The sequence below is a fragment of the Nerophis ophidion genome, linkage group LG02 (genome assembly GCF_033978795.1).
Source record: "Nerophis ophidion isolate RoL-2023_Sa linkage group LG02, RoL_Noph_v1.0, whole genome shotgun sequence".
Lineage (NCBI taxonomy): Eukaryota > Metazoa > Chordata > Actinopteri > Syngnathiformes > Syngnathidae > Nerophis > Nerophis ophidion.
Window position 1 is genome coordinate 62,268,458 of NC_084612.1, and position 15,919 is coordinate 62,284,376.

The window sequence follows — 15,919 nt, forward strand, 5'->3', positions numbered from 1 at the left end:
TTAACAAATCTACTAATAAAATGCATTAACAAATTGTGTAATAATTCACTGTTAGAAACGGCCATCTGGGGCCAAACATAACTGCGATGTGGCCCTCAGTCAAAACGACTTTGACACCTCCGGTCTAAAGGATATAATCAAAATGTGGGTAATATATATATTTTTTGGGGGTCATACGTTGAACATACACTATATTGCCAAAATATTTTGGCCACCCATCCAAATGATCAGAATCAGGTGTCCTAATCACTGTTGTAGAAAATCAAGCACTTACAGTACAGTACACAGAGAGCTTCATGGAATGCATTTTCATGGCCGAGCAGCTGAGTCCAAGCCATACATTACCAAGTCCAATGCAAACGTTCGGATGCAGTGGTGTAAAGCACGTTGCCATTGGATTACGTAGCAGTGGAGACGCCTTCTCAGTTGTGATGAATCACACTTGTGCATCTGGCAATCTGATGGATGAGTCTGGGTTTGGAGGTTGCCAGGAGAATGCTACATTTCGGACTTCTTTGTGCCAAGTGGGAAATTTGGTGGAGGAGGGATTATGATTTGGGGTTGTTTCTCAGGAGTTGAGCTTGGCCCCTTAGTTACGCGGTAAAGGAACTTTGAATGTTCCAGGATACCAAAACATTTTGCACAAATCATTGCTCCCAACCTTGTGGGAACAGTTTGGAGCTGGCCCCCTTCCTCTTCCAACATGACTGTGCACCAGTGGACAAAGCAAGATCCATTAAGACATGGATGACAGAGTCTGGTGTGGATGAACTTGACTGGCCTGCACAGAGTCCTGACCTAAACCCGATAGAACACCTTTGGGGTGAATTATAACGGAGACTGAGAGCCAGGCCTTCTCGACCAACATCAGTCTGTGACCTCACCTTGTGGACAGCCTTCCCAGAAGAGCTGAAGCTGTAATAGCTGCACATTTAACCCTATGGGTTAGGAATGGGATGGCACTTCAAGTTCATATGTGAGTTAAGGCAGATGGCCAAATACTTTTGGCAATATAGTTTAGTTCCATGAGTAAAACCTGCATTAGTATACTGAAAATCCAGTCCACTGAATTTTCAGTGTACCTTGACAACTGTTAACTTGTCAAGGTCGAGCCAGACCACAGGAAGTCCCGCAGTGTTTACAGAAGTAAACCTGGAAGTAAACATTCTTCAATTCTAGTCGGTTCAATACAAGAGTATTTGTGGCAATTTCAAGGATTCTGTGCAATCAACATTTTCTGAACCCCAGAGATGATTACGAAAGAAGTTTTCACAGTTTCCGCAGTTTTGGAGACATTTGTCTTAAAGTCTGCTCTGAAGAGTGTGTTGGCAATCAGTGGTGGAAGATTGATTGACTTGAGTTCCTAAAACATTATTTTCGCCTGTTTTTGTAAATGTGTTAACTATTTGTTTGTATCCATCTATTTTGGGGGTCAGCAACCCGCGGCTCTTTAGCGTCGCCCTAGTGGCTCCCTGGACCTCTTCCAGAGATGAAGAAAAAATATATATTTTTTGTTTTAATATATTTTATGTATGAGAAAAAACATGACACAAACCTCCCTAATTGTTAGAAATCCCACTGTCTGTTATACATGCTTCACTGATGAGTGTTTGGCAAGCATTGCCTTGTCCTACTAATTTCAGCGATCCTTGAACTCATCATAGTTTGTTTACATGTACAACTTTCTCCGATGCTGCCACAGAATGACGTGTTTTATGCCACTTCTTTTTTGGCTTATTTTGTCCACTAAATGTTTTATGCTGTGCGTGAATGCACAAATGTTTTTTGTTTATTTTATTGATTTGCTGGAGTGCTTATCAGACATTTTTGGTCAATCTGTGACTGCAAGCTAACCGATGCTAACATGCTATATAGGGTAACTGCATGTACAGTCACGATCAAATATTTACATGCAGTTGTAAAGAACATAATGTCATGACTGTCTTGAGTTTCCAATAATTTCTACAACTCTTATTTTTTTGTGATAGAGTGATTGGAGCACATACTTGTTGGTCACGAGAAACATTCATGAAGTTTGGTTCATTTATGAATTTATTATGGGTCTACTGAAAATGTGACCAAAATATGCCGGGTCAAAAATATACATACAGCAATGTTAAAGGAGAACATTATCACAATTTCAGAAGGGTTAAAACCAATAAAAATCAGTTTCCAGTGGCGTATTTTATTTTTTGAAGTTTTTTTCAAAATTTTACCCATCATGGAATATCCCAAAAAAAGGCTTTAAAGTGCCTGATTTTTGCTATCTGTAAATCCACGGTCCTTTTTCCTGTGACGTCACATAGTGACGCCAATACTAACAAACATAGCGGGTAGCACAGCAAGATATAGCGACATTAGCTCGGATTGAGACTCGGATTTCAGCGGCTTTAGTGATTGAACATATTACGCATGTATTGAAACGGATGGTTGGAGTATGGAGGCAGATAGCGAAAACAAAATTGAAGAAGAAACTGAAGCTATTGAGCGAATAACTATTAAAGTTATTCAGCGATCGCCTTCTAACCAACGTTTGCATCTTTTGACCACTGGAGCAACTTAAATCAGTCGATTGGTAAGTGTTTGTTTGGCATTAAATGTGGGTGGAGGGAAAGGCTGGATGCAAATAAAGCTACAAATGTACATACAGCTAGCCTAAATAGCATGCTACCATCGATTAGCTGGCAGTCATGCCGCGACCAAATATGTCTGATTAGCACATAAGTCAAAAACATCAACAAAACTCCCCTTTGTGATTTCGTTGACTTTATCGTTGGAAATGCATCTGCTTTGAGTGTCGCAGGATATCCACACATCTCTGTGCCATGTCTGTCGTAGCATCGCCGGTAAAATATAGAGACCGAACGAGCAACTTTCGCATCTTTTGACACTGGTTCAACTTAAATCCGTCGATTGGTATATGTTTGTTTGGCATTAAATGTGGGTGGAGGGAAAGGCTGGATGCAAATATAGCTACAAATGAGGCATAACGATGCAATATGTACATACAGCTAGCCTAAATAGGATGTTAGCATCGATTAGCATGCCATGCTAATTGATGCACACTCCACGTAAATCAACTTGAATCCATCCCTGATCGTGTTGTTACACCCCCTGACAACACACCGACGAGGCATGATGTCTCCAAGGTACGGAAAACAGTCGAAAAAACGGAAAATAACAGAGCTGATTTGACTCGTGTGTGTAATGTGTTTGAGAAAATGGTGGATTGCTTCCCATTGTGACGTCACGGGTGAAAGTTCATCGCTCCAACAGCGAACAATTGAAAGGCGTTTAAATCGCCAAATTCACCCTTTTAGAGTTCGGAAATCGGTTAAAAAAACATATGGTCTTTTTTTCTGCAACTTTTTTAAGGTATATATAGACGCTTACATAGGTCTGGTGATAATGTTCCCCTTAAACATGTTTGTATATGTTTTTTTTGTGTCCATTAGTATGTGCTCCAATCACTCTATTACAAAAAAAAATAAGAGTTGTAGAAATGATTGGAAACTCAAGACAGCCATGACATTATGTTCTTTACAAGTGTATGTAAACTTTTGATTGTGACCGTACATATTGCATCATATGCCGCATTTGTAGGTATATTTGAGTTCATTTAATTTCCGTCACTTATATCATCCGTGTATATAATTTATATTTGCATGACTCAGGACGCATTGTCTGTATGTAATATTGGCTGCATTTCTCATAGTTGTTTGTGTGCTATGTTGTTCCAGACCACAGCAAACATTCCCCAGCTTGCAAAGATTGTAATAAATCCATTAGAAGAAGAAAGCCTGCCGTTTCCTTTAACTTGGACGCACAAATCTTTACCTTTGGCCATCGTAAGCGAGTCATTTCCAGGAGTTCTCACCCTCAGAGAAGCCTCCCGTTTATTATTAACAAAAGATTAGCGTCAGCCTTTGATAGTAGGCTGATATTGCTTATATAGACACTTACATCATGTGTTGCCTTCATTATAACACTTATATAAGACTTTAATTTATTCTTAAAACTTGTTTTAATGTATTGTTGTCACTTTGTGTCATTGCTGGTTTAAAAGCAGAGGAGCATGTTCGGCAGCGTACGATCATAGAGTACTTACAAGCAGACACAGTGTGTTGACAGAAAAGGGAGAACGGACGCATTTTGGCTTAAAACCAACAATAAAGGCGAACTTATAACACTGAAACGCCCTCAGGAAGAGGTGCTTTAAGACATGGCTAGCGAGCTAGCGGCGAACATCCATTTGCAGATGGCAGTGTTGTAGCTACTTCTAAATCACTAATCCTCGCTTCCATGGCGACAAATAAAGTAAGTTTCTTCCATGTACCATTATCACTGCAGGACGGGGAATAGCTAAACATGCTTCATTACACACCCTAGCTCACCGGCATCAAAATTTAAACAAACCGCATTGGTGTATCTACACCTTACATCAACTGTAATGATACCAAGTAGAGGAACGTATCTAGTCGATACTACGATGATAACGTCGAAATTTTTTGGCATCACATCTTTTTTGTTTTTTTGAATGTATATTATGTTTATAGACTCATGAATTATGTCCATGGACTCATGAGGACTTTGAATATGACCAAAGTATGATCCTGTAACGACTTGGTATCGGATTGATACCCAAAGTTGTGGTATCATCCAAAACTAATGTAAAACATCCAAACAACAGAAGAATAAGTGACTAGTACATTTTAACAGAAGTGTAGATAGAAAATGCGAAAAGACAAAGTAAGCACATATTAACAGTAAATGAACAAGTAAATTAATAATACATTTTCTACCGCTTGTCCTTAATAGTTTTGACAAAATAATACAATGGAAAATGACACAATATGTTACTGCATATGTTAACAGACTAATTAGGAGCCTTTGTTTGCTTACTTACTAATAAAAGACAAGTTGTGTAGTGTGTTCACTATTTTGTTTAAGGACAAACTTGCAATAAGAAACTTATGTTTAATGTACCCTTTATTTAGAAATGTACCAAAGTATCAGGCTGCACGGGGGAAGAGGGGTTAGTGCGTCTGCCTGTCACGCCCAGGAAGATATGTTTTGTTTTGGTCATGTTATGTTTTGTTTTTTGGACACTTGTTTCCTGTTTTGCACTTCCTGGTTTGTTTTTGTTTCCATAGTAACTCATTAGTTTCGACCTTGTCTCCAAGTCAGTTCTCACACCTGCTGGTTAGTTATCACTGCTAGTATTTAAGACACAGTTGCCAAGTATTCCGCCTGGCGACTTTACCTACCTACATACCTCTGTATTCCACAACTCCATTCATGCCAAGCCATGCTATTTCCCTCATGCTCTTGTCAAGTAAGTTTTTTGGTTCTGTTATGTCACAGTTGTTTAGTTTGGTTTTTGTACATAGTCATGCCATAGTGCTGTTTTTTGTTTTGTCGTCAAGTTTGTTCTCCGCCATTGTGCGCGCCCTTTGTTTGCCTTTTTTGAGTTATAGTGTTAAATAAATCGAAATGTACTTACATTCACACCTGGCTCGTGCAAATCATCCTTTGCATTGGAAAAAAAAATATCCCATAGTCTAAGTCGTGACACTGCCTCACAATACGAAGGTCCTGAGTAGTGTGGGGTTCAATCCCGGGCTCGGGATCTTTCTGTGTGGAGTTTGCATGTCCTCCCCGTGAATTTCTGGTACTCCGGCTACCTCCCACTTCCAAACACATGCACCTGGGGATAGGTTGATTGGCAACACTAAATTGACCCTAGTGTGTGAATGTGAGTGTGAATGTTGTCTGTCTATCTGCGTTGGCCCTGCGATGAGGTGGAGATTTGTCCAGGGTGTATGCCGCCTTCCGCCCGATTGTAGCTGAGATAGGCACCATCGCCCCCCGCGACCCCAAAGGCAATAAGCGGTAGAAAAAATGGATGGATGGATCGAAGTATCAAAATAATTTTGGTCCCAATACCAAAATATTGGTATCGAGACAACACTTGTCCAGTCCATCTCATGTCCTGTCTTTTGGCAGGAGGCTCTGAAACAGGATTTGTTATTGATTAGGCATGTATCGAAAATGAAGTGCATCAGAAAGTTTCTCTTCCAAAATTCGGTCAACTGAATCGTCACACTAAAGATACGGACACCCCAAGATTAACCGCCATGTTAGTAGTGTCACCCTAAATGGAATGGAGTAGAATGAAAATTTCGTTTTCAGTACAAGACCAGACACAGGGTAGACAGAACAGGAAGACTAATGGCTGGCCACTAGGGCGGTATCCTGTAAAAAAGGTAGGGACAAAGAATAACATTGAATGAGAAGGAGGAGAATAAAATAAGCAGACATCAAACAGAGCTCCGAAGTGGGGAGACTCAGTTTGAGACCAGGAAAAAAATAGAGCAACAATAGCACATATGAACCTACTACAGCCCACGAAAACTAGGGACTTGTAGGTATGTGTGCGTGTCTGTGTAGTATTCCATGGGTGTGTGTTGTGTCTATAAGCCTGGAGGTCGCTCCGCTCCGCATCCCTGAACGGAGTCAACAATGCAGTCTTTCGCTCCAATGTTCTCGTTAGGGTGTTTACAGCATGGCCTTTGCAGAGGGAGCCAAATTATACACAATAATTGTTTTGGTCAGGGCAAACGCATTTCAATGGTTTGTCTGGTGTAATTATCCATTCTGGCTCCCCAAATCGATCATCATTTTACCTTGCAGAGTAAAAAGCTTCTCCGAGATGTTATCCAATTTGCCCTTCGATTACAAGATCGTCAAAGTCTGTGTGCCCACTTAACACAGAAACGAATGTCCTGCTTGGTGGATATCTTTATCGATCGTCTCAACATAATACAGTAATAGATAATAAGACAAATACTGAACAGTACATTTAAAATATGAAGAGTATACTTTGGAAAAAAAATGGGATGTAGTGAAACTACTATAGTTGAAGTACAATGTACAAGTGGCGACTGGATGCTTGCAGATACTTAGTTTATTGTTATGTTATTTTTAGTTTGGAATAATACGTTTTACATTTTGCCTTTTGCTCTATTTCTAGTTATATATATATATATTTTTTTTCTACAAATTAATGCACCAAATAAAAAACACATAGGCTTTGGGCAGCACTTTTGGAACCCTGCTTTTAGCGCTCTCACCAGGGTTGAGCCACAGCCCTTATCTCTTATTTAGCTTGTTTGTGCACATTTTTTTTGCAAGAAAAGGATGATTAATTAAAGGAAGAAGTGGAGTGACATTGCATATGGAACTATCTGGAAGTGATTTACTGAGATCCAACGACCATGCGCTGGACAGCGTGTGCAAAAAATGAAATAGTGTGTACTATGAGAGAGTGTGTTGCATGTCATCTATTAGTACCACATTACAAGCCCCGTTTCCATATGAGTTGGGAAATTGTGTTAGATGTAAATATAAACGGAATACAATGATTTACAAATCATTTTCAACCCATATTTAGTTGAATATGCTACAAAGACAACATATTTGATGTTCAAACTGATAAACATTTTTTTTTTTCCAAATAATCATTAACTTTAGAATTTCATGCCAGCAACATGTGACAAAGAAGTTGGGAAAGGTGACAATAAATACTGATAAAGTCAAAGAATTCTCATCGAACACTTATTTGTAACATCCCACAGGTGTGCAGGCTAATTGGGAACAGGTGGGTGCCATGATTGGGTATAAAAACAGCTTCCCAAAAAATGCTCAGTGTTTCACAAGAAAGGATGGGGCGAGGTACACCCCTTTGTCCACAACTGAGTGAGCAAATAGTCAAACAGTTTAAAGGCCTACTGAAACCCACGCAGTCTGAAAGTTTTTACATCAATGATAAAATCCTAACATTGCAACACATGCCAATACGGCCGGTTTAGTTTACTAAATTGCAATTTTAAATTTCGCCCGGAAGTATCATGCTAAAACGTCGCGATATGATGACGCCTGCGCGTAATGTCACGCATTGTAGAGGACATTTTGTTCCATCACTGTTCACAGCTATAAGTCGTCTCTTTTCATCGCATAATTCCACAGTATTATGGACATCTGCGTTGCTGAATCTTTTGCACTTTGTTCAATGAATAATGGAGACGTCAAAGAAGAAAGCTGTAGGTGGGAAGCGGTGTATTGCACACAGCCAGTGTTTCATTGTTTACATTCCCGAAAGATGACGGTGAAGCTTTACTATGGAACAGAGCAGTCAAGCGAACACGGTTGGATTGGACCACACACACAAAGTACAATGTATTATTCATTTTGAAAGATTGTGTTTCAAAGAGGGTCCCTTGCGAAGGGCAGAGATGGGCATCGCGACCACCCGTCGACTGGTGCTGAAGAAAGATGCGGGGCCGACCTTCAGGTTGTACAGTTACAACCATATAATCTCACTAAAACACTAGGAACACAATAAGCAGACAAGGGATTTTCCAGAATTATCCTACTAAATTTGTCTAATAACATCTGAATTGCTCCCACTGTATAGTCTTTTTTTTTCTAGTCCTTCACTCTCACTTTCCTCATCCACGAATTTTTCATCCTTGCTCAAATTAATGGGGAAATTGTCGCTTTCTTAGTCCGAATCGCTCTCGCTGCTGGTGGCCATGATTGTAAACAATGTTCAGATGTGAGGAGCTCCACAACCTCTGACGTCACACGCAGATCATCTGCTACTTCCGGTACATGCAAAGCTTTTTCATCAGCACCAAAAGTTGCAAACTTTATCGTCGATGTTCTCTACTAAATTCAGCAAAAATATGGCAATATCGCGAAATGATCAAGTATGACACATAGAATGGACCTGCTATCCCCGTTTAGATAAGAACATCTAATTTCAGTAGGCCTTTAAGACAACGTTTCTCAAAGTGCAATTCCAAGAAATTTAGGGATTTCAACATCTACAGTCCATAATATCATCAAAAGGTTCAGAGAATCTGGAGAAATCACTCCACGTAAGCGATATGGCCGGAAACCAACATTGAATGAAAGAAAAGGTGATGTGACACAGTGGTGAACATGCCCTTTCCCAACTACTTTGGCACATGTTGCAGCCATGAGATTCTAAGTTAATTATTATTTGCAAAAAAAAAAAAAAAAAATAAGTTTATGAGTTTGAACATAAAATATCTTGTCTTTTTAGTGCATTCAATTGAATATGGGTTGAAAAGGATTTGCAAATCATTGTATTCTGTTTTATTTACCTTTAACACAATTTCCCAACTGAGATGGAAACGGGTTTTGTAGAAGTATACTGGGCATCGATTATGGAGACAATAAAATAATGGACAATTGTCAAACATATGTGTGCTTTTTAACCACTGATGGTAACATAAGCATAACATAAGGTGGGGTTTTTGTTATATTTTTTTGCTATGATAAATATAACTGTGAGGAAGTTGCACCTTAAAGAGACACAATGCACTTAGCCCACGCAAAGCTGATCTTTTCAACTTATATTCAATTTAATAGACTACAAAAATAAGATATTTAATGGTCGAACTGAGAAACGTTATTTTTCTGCAAATAATCATTAACTTAGAATTTAATGGCAGCAACACATTGCAAAGAAGTTGGCACAGGGGCATTTTTACCACTGTGTTACATGGCCTTTCCTTTTAACAACACTCGGTAAACGTTTGGGAACTTAGGAGACCAATTTTTGAAGCTTTTCAGGTGGAATTATTTTCTATTCTTGCTTGATGTACAGCGTAAGTTGTCTCCGTTGAGGTATTTTAGGCTTTATAATGCGTCACACATTTCAAAGAGAGACAGTTCTGGACAATGGGCAGGCCAGTCTAGTAACCACACTCTTTTACTATGAAGCCACTCTGTTTTAACACGTGGCTTGGCATTGTCTTGCTGAAATAAGCAGGGGCGTCCATGAAAAAGACATTGCTTGGGTGGCAACATATGTTGCTCCAAAACTTGTATGTACCTTTCAGCATTACTGGTGCCTTCACATATGTGTAAGTTACCCATGCCTTGGGCACTAATACACCCCCATACCATCACAGATGCTGGCTTTTCAACTTTGCGCCTATAACAGTACGGATGGTTATTTTCCTCTTTGTTCCGGACACGACGTCCACAGTTTCCAAAAAAAAACTATTTGAAATGCGGACTCGTCAGACCACAGAACACTTTTCCACTTTGCATCAGTACATTTTAGATGAGCTCGAAGCCAGTGAAGCCGGCGGCGTTTCCGGGTGTTGTTGATAAATGGCTTTGGCGTTGCATAGTATAGTTTTAACTTGCACTTAGAGATGTAGCGACCAACAGTTGTTACTGACGTTGTTTTTTATACCCAATCATGCCACCCACCTGTTCCCAATTAGCCTGTTCACCTGTGGGATGTTTCAAATAAGTGTTTGATGAGCATTCCTCAACTTTCTCAGTCTTGTTTGCCACTTGTGCCAGCTTTTTTTAAACATGTTGCAGGCATCAAATTCCAAATGAGCTAATATTTTCAAAAAATAACAACGTTTCTCAGTTCGAACGCAAAGTATCTTGTCTTTGCAGTCTAATTAATTGAATATAGGTTAAAAAGGATTAGCAAATTTTTTTGATCTGTTTTTGTTTACGATTTACACAACGAGCCGACTTCACTGGTTTTGGGTTTTGCAAGTGTGTCCGACATATCACTATTTTGATGAACGGATGGGTTGGAATGAGACATCAAGCCAACTGTGGTGTATGCAAATGAGCTGTGTTTAGCAGGGACAGTGCCAGTGTATTGTGTTTTTAAGTGAGGATGGACACGCCAAATCTAAATGCCCCTCCATCCATTTCCTACCGCTTATTCCCTTTGGGGTCGCGGGGGGCGCTGGTGCCTATCTCAGCTACAACCGGGCGGAAGGTGTCGTACACCCTGGACAAGTTGCCACCTCATCGCAGGGCCAACACAGATAGACAGACAACATTCACACTCACATTCACACACTAGGGCCAATTTAGTGTTGCCAATCAACCTATCCCCAGGTGCATGTCTTTAGAAGTGGGAGAAACCCGGAGTACCCGAAGGGAACCCACTCATTCACGGGGAGGACATGCAAACTCCACACAGAAAGACCCCGAGCCCGGGATTGAACCCTGCCTACTCAGGACCTTCGTATTGTGAGGCAGACGCACTAACCCCTCTTCCACCGTGAAGCTCCAAATCTAAATTTAATTGTCCAAATGTTACTGTTTCGAGCATGTTTGAGAAACATGGAACATTATATAAAAACTGTTGACACCATGTTTTCACCAGCCCACAAACCTCTCGGGGGGACCGGGGCCTCCGAAGGTTCCCCTGGGCTGCACGGCCATCAGCCCACAGTGCACTAAAAGGGAACATTAATGAACATTAGGGAAGAAAGGGCTGTTCTTCCACAGGAACAGGCCTGCATTTGTGGGGTCACGGAAGTTACCGTGGTTACTCCCAGGAGGGAGTGAAGATTGTGCGTTTGTTAATTGTGGTGCGGGCGTTGAAATGAGATTAGTGGCTGAATGGTGATGTGAGAGAGTTTTCAAAGAGTCTGCTGGCACCCTATTCCACTCCGGGGGGTTTGGAGGTACAAACTGCTTGGCTCTGGCCTTTCTTGGTATCATGTTGTTGGTGTAAGAACTAATGCAGTACTCGGCGTGCACCCTTCAATACGATTGCATTTCGCTGGGTTTGATTTCATAACAATGTGACCTCGGACTATGTTTAGGTAACTTGTGGCGTTCCCCAGGGTTCGGTTCTTGGCCCTGCACTCTTCAGTAATACGGTGACGGCTTTCACTGTTTTGCTGATGACACCCAACTCTACATGTACCGAAAGTTGACCAACACCCCGGATTGTAGTCAGCTGGAAGTGTGCCATCCATCCATCCATCTTCTTCCGCTTATCCGAGGTCGGGTCGCGGGGGCAGCAGCCTAAGCAGGGAAGCCCAGACGTTCCTCTCCCCAGCCATTTCATCCAGCTCCTCCCGGGGGATCCCGAGGCGTTCCCAGGCCAGTCTTCCCAACGTGTCCTGGGTCTTCCCCGTGTACTCCTACAGGTTGGACGTGCCCTAAACACCTCCTAGGGAGGCGTTCGGGTGACATCCTGACCAGATGCCCGAACCACCTCATCTGGCTCCTCTCAATGTGGAGGAGCAGCGGCTTTACTTTGAGCTCCTCCCGGATGGCAGAGCTTCTCACCCTATCTCTAAGGGAGAGCCCCGTCACCCGGCGGAGGAAACTCATTTTGGCCGCTTGTACCCGTGATCTTGTCCTTTCAGTCATAACCCAAAGCTCATGACCATTGGTGAGGATGGGAATGTAGATTGGCCGGTAAATTGAGAGCTTTGCCTTCCGGCTCAGCTCCTTCTTCACCACAACGGATCGATACAGCGTCCGCATTACTGAAGACACCTCATGATCCAGTCCTCCCTCACTCGTGAACAAGACTCCGAGGTACTTGAACTCCTCCAGTGGGGGAAGGGTCTCCTCCCCAACCCGGAGATGGCACTCCACCCTTTTCTGGGCGAGAACCATGGACTCGGACTTGGAGGTGCTGATTCTCATCCCGGTCGCTTCACACTCGGCTGCGAACCGATCCAGTGAGAGCTGAAGATCCTGGCCGGACGAAGCCATCAGGACCACATCATCTGCAAAAAGCAGAGACCTAATCCCGCAGCCACCAAACTCCCTGATTGCTCCTAGAAATTCCGTCCACGAACAGAAGGTTTCATTAAGACACACTGGAAGTGTCTTAATGAAATTAAACAATGGATGTCCGCTAACTTTTTGCAACTCAACGCTAGGAAAACGGAAATGCGGATTATCAATCCTGCTAGACACTGACACCTATTTAATAATACCAAATTAACATTTGACAACCAAACAATTACACAAGGCGACTCGGTAAAGAATCTGGGTATTATCTTCAACCCAACTCTCTCGTTTGAGTCACACATTAAGAGTGTTACTAAAATGGCCTTCTTTCATCTCCGTAATATCACTAAAATGTGTTCCATTTTGGCAACTAGCGATGCTGAGATCATTATTCATGCATTCGTTACGTCTCGTTTTGATCACTGTAACGTATTATTTTCGGGTCTCCCTATGTCTAGCATTAAAAGATTACAGTTGGTACAAAATGCGGCTGTTAGAAGTTTGACAAGAACAAGAAGGTTTGATCATGTTACGCCTATACTGGCTCACCTGCACTGGCTTCCTGTGCACTTAAGATACGACTTTAAGGTTTTACTACTTACGTATAAAATACTACACAGTCTAGCTCCAGCCTATCTTGCCGATTGTATTGTACCATATGTCCCGGCAAGAAATCTGCGTTCAAAGAACTCCGGCTTATTAGTTATTCCCAGAGCCCAAAAATACTCTGCGGGCTATAGAGCGTTTTCTATTCGGGCTCCAGTACTTTGGAATGCCCTCCCGGTAACAGTTAGAGATGCTACCTCGGTAGAAGCATTTAAGTCTCACCTTAAAACTCATTTGTATACCCTAGCCTTTAAATAGACCCCCCCTTTTAGACCAGTTGGTCTGCCGTTTATTTTCAGCTCTGCCCCCCTCTCCTTTGTGGATGGTTCGGTGGCCACAAATGAAACGCTGGCTGTCCAAAGTCGAGATCTGGGATGGACCGCACGTCTGTTCATTGGTTGGGGACGTCTCTGCGCTGCTGACATGTCTTCTATCGGGATGGTCTCCTGGTGGCAACTCTACGGACTGGACTCCCACTATTATGTTAAATCCACTATGGACTGGACTCTCACAATATTATGCTAGATACCCTCGATGTCCATTGCACCGCTGGCTCAGGGGGGGTCCCCACATCTGCGGTCCCCTCCAAGGTTTCTCATTGTCCCATTAGGTTGAGTTTTTCCTTGCCCTGATGTGGTATCTGAGCCGAGGATGTCATTGTGGCTTGTGCAGCCCTTTGAAACACTTGTGGTTAAGGGCTATATAAGTAAACATTGATTGATTGATTGATTGATTGATTGATTGACTGATTGATTGATTGATTGATTGATTGATTGATTGATTTTGAGTTGAGTCCTTGAAGCCTGGATTATGCTCCTGTGTCGAGGCACCGGCATTGAAGATACCAGTTTGCTCCTTCCCTCTTCAAACCCTCGTGTAACATGCACCTTTGAATTATAAAGGCTGTGATCATACATAGAACATACGACTGGTTTTGAGGACGTTCTAACCCATATCCACTAGTGTTGTCCCGATACCAACATTTTGGTACAGATACCAAAAATCATCCTGATACTTTTTGATACTTTTCTAAATAAAGGGGACCATAAACAATTGTGGTTGTTCACTGAGTTGACGTCATGTCATGCACTCAATATTTCGGAGCGTCTTTCGCTCCTATGGTCTCACTGGAGTGTTTACGGCATGACCCTGCCAAGGCCAGTGCAGAGGGAACCGAATTGTAAATAACGATCGTTTTGGTCATGGTGACCAAACACATTCCAATGGTTTTTCTGCTCTTGTTATTAGAATAATCCCTTGTAATAGGTTTATTTATATTCATGTATATGAGAAAAAAAAAACATTTGTGTCGATCCAGAATTAGGAATTTTTGACAGCACTTAATCTTTGAAGGAGGAGGCATCTATGGAGGTGAACAATTAGTTTCTGATCTTATAAATAAAATAAATAAATGGGTTGTACTTGTATAGAGTTTTTTCTACCTCCAATGCTTTGACACTATTTCCACATTCACCCATTCACACACACATTCACACACTGATGGCAGGAGCTGCCATGCAAGGCCCTAACCAGGACCAATCAGGAAGGGTGAAGTGTCTTGCTCAAGGACACAACGGACATGACTAGGATGGTCGAAGGTGGGGATTGAACCAGGAACCCTCAGGTTGCTGGCACGGCCACTCTCCCAACCGCGCCACGCCGTCCCAACTTCTACTTCTCTATCAGGTGCCTTCGTGAATAATGATTTCTGCGTTTTTTTCAGGTATGGGTCGATGCAGGAACCCAGATCTTCTTCTCCTACGCCATCTGCTTGGGCTGTCTCACTGCTCTTGGCAGTTATAACGCCTACAACAACAACTGCTACAGGTGAGCATTACCTTACCATGTGTAAACTTGCACACCATGAGGTTAAAGTACAGATCTGTACTGATTGTACAGAAGCCAAAACCAGTGAAGTTGGCTCGTTGTGTGAATGGTAAATAAAAACAGAATACAAAAATTTGCAACTCCTTTTCAACCTATATTCAATTGAATAGACTGCAAAGAAAAGATATTTAAGGTTTGATCTGGAAAACTTCCATCCATCCATCCATCAACTTCTGCTTATCCGAGGTCGGGTCGCGGGGGCAGCAGCCTAAGCAGGGAAGCCCGGACTTCCCTCTCCCTAGCCACTTCGTCTAGCTCTTCCCGGGGGATCCCGAGGTGTTCCCAGGCCAGCCGGGAGACATAGTCTTCCCACCGTGTCCTGGGTCTTCCCCGTGGCCTCCTACCGGTTGGACGTGCCCTAAACACCTCCCTAGGGAGGCGTTCAGGTAGCATCCTGACCAGATGCCCGAGCCACCTCATCTGGCTCCTCTCGATGTGGAGGAGCAGTGGCTTTACTTTGAGTTTCTCCTGGATGGCAGAGCTTCTCACCCTATCTCTAAGGGAGAGACCCACCACCCGGCGGAGGAAACTCATTTCGGCCGCTTGTACCCGTGATCTTGTCCTTTCGGTCATGACCCAAAGCTCATGACCATAGGTGAGGATGGGAACGTATATCAACCGGTAAATTGAGAGCTTTGCCTTCCGGCTCAGCTCCTTCTTCACTACAACGGATGGATACAACGTCCGCGTTACTGAAGACGCCACACCGATCTGCCTGTCGATCTCACAATCCACTCTTCCCCCACTCGTGAACAAGACTCCTAGGGACTTGAACTCCTCCACTTGGGACAGGGTCTCCTCCCCAACCCGGATA

At 42.4% G+C, this 15,919-nt stretch overlaps 1 protein-coding gene across 1 annotated transcript in view; it reads left to right on the forward strand.

Moving 5' to 3' along the window:
* Positions 1-15,919, forward strand: part of slc6a11b (solute carrier family 6 member 11b) — a 94,529-nt gene that overhangs the window by 62,177 nt on the left and 16,433 nt on the right. Inside the window, exon 8 of the mRNA XM_061888072.1 lies at positions 14,942-15,045. Coding sequence (XP_061744056.1) covers positions 14,942-15,045 — 104 coding nt within the window. The remainder of the gene's footprint in view (positions 1-14,941; positions 15,046-15,919) is intronic.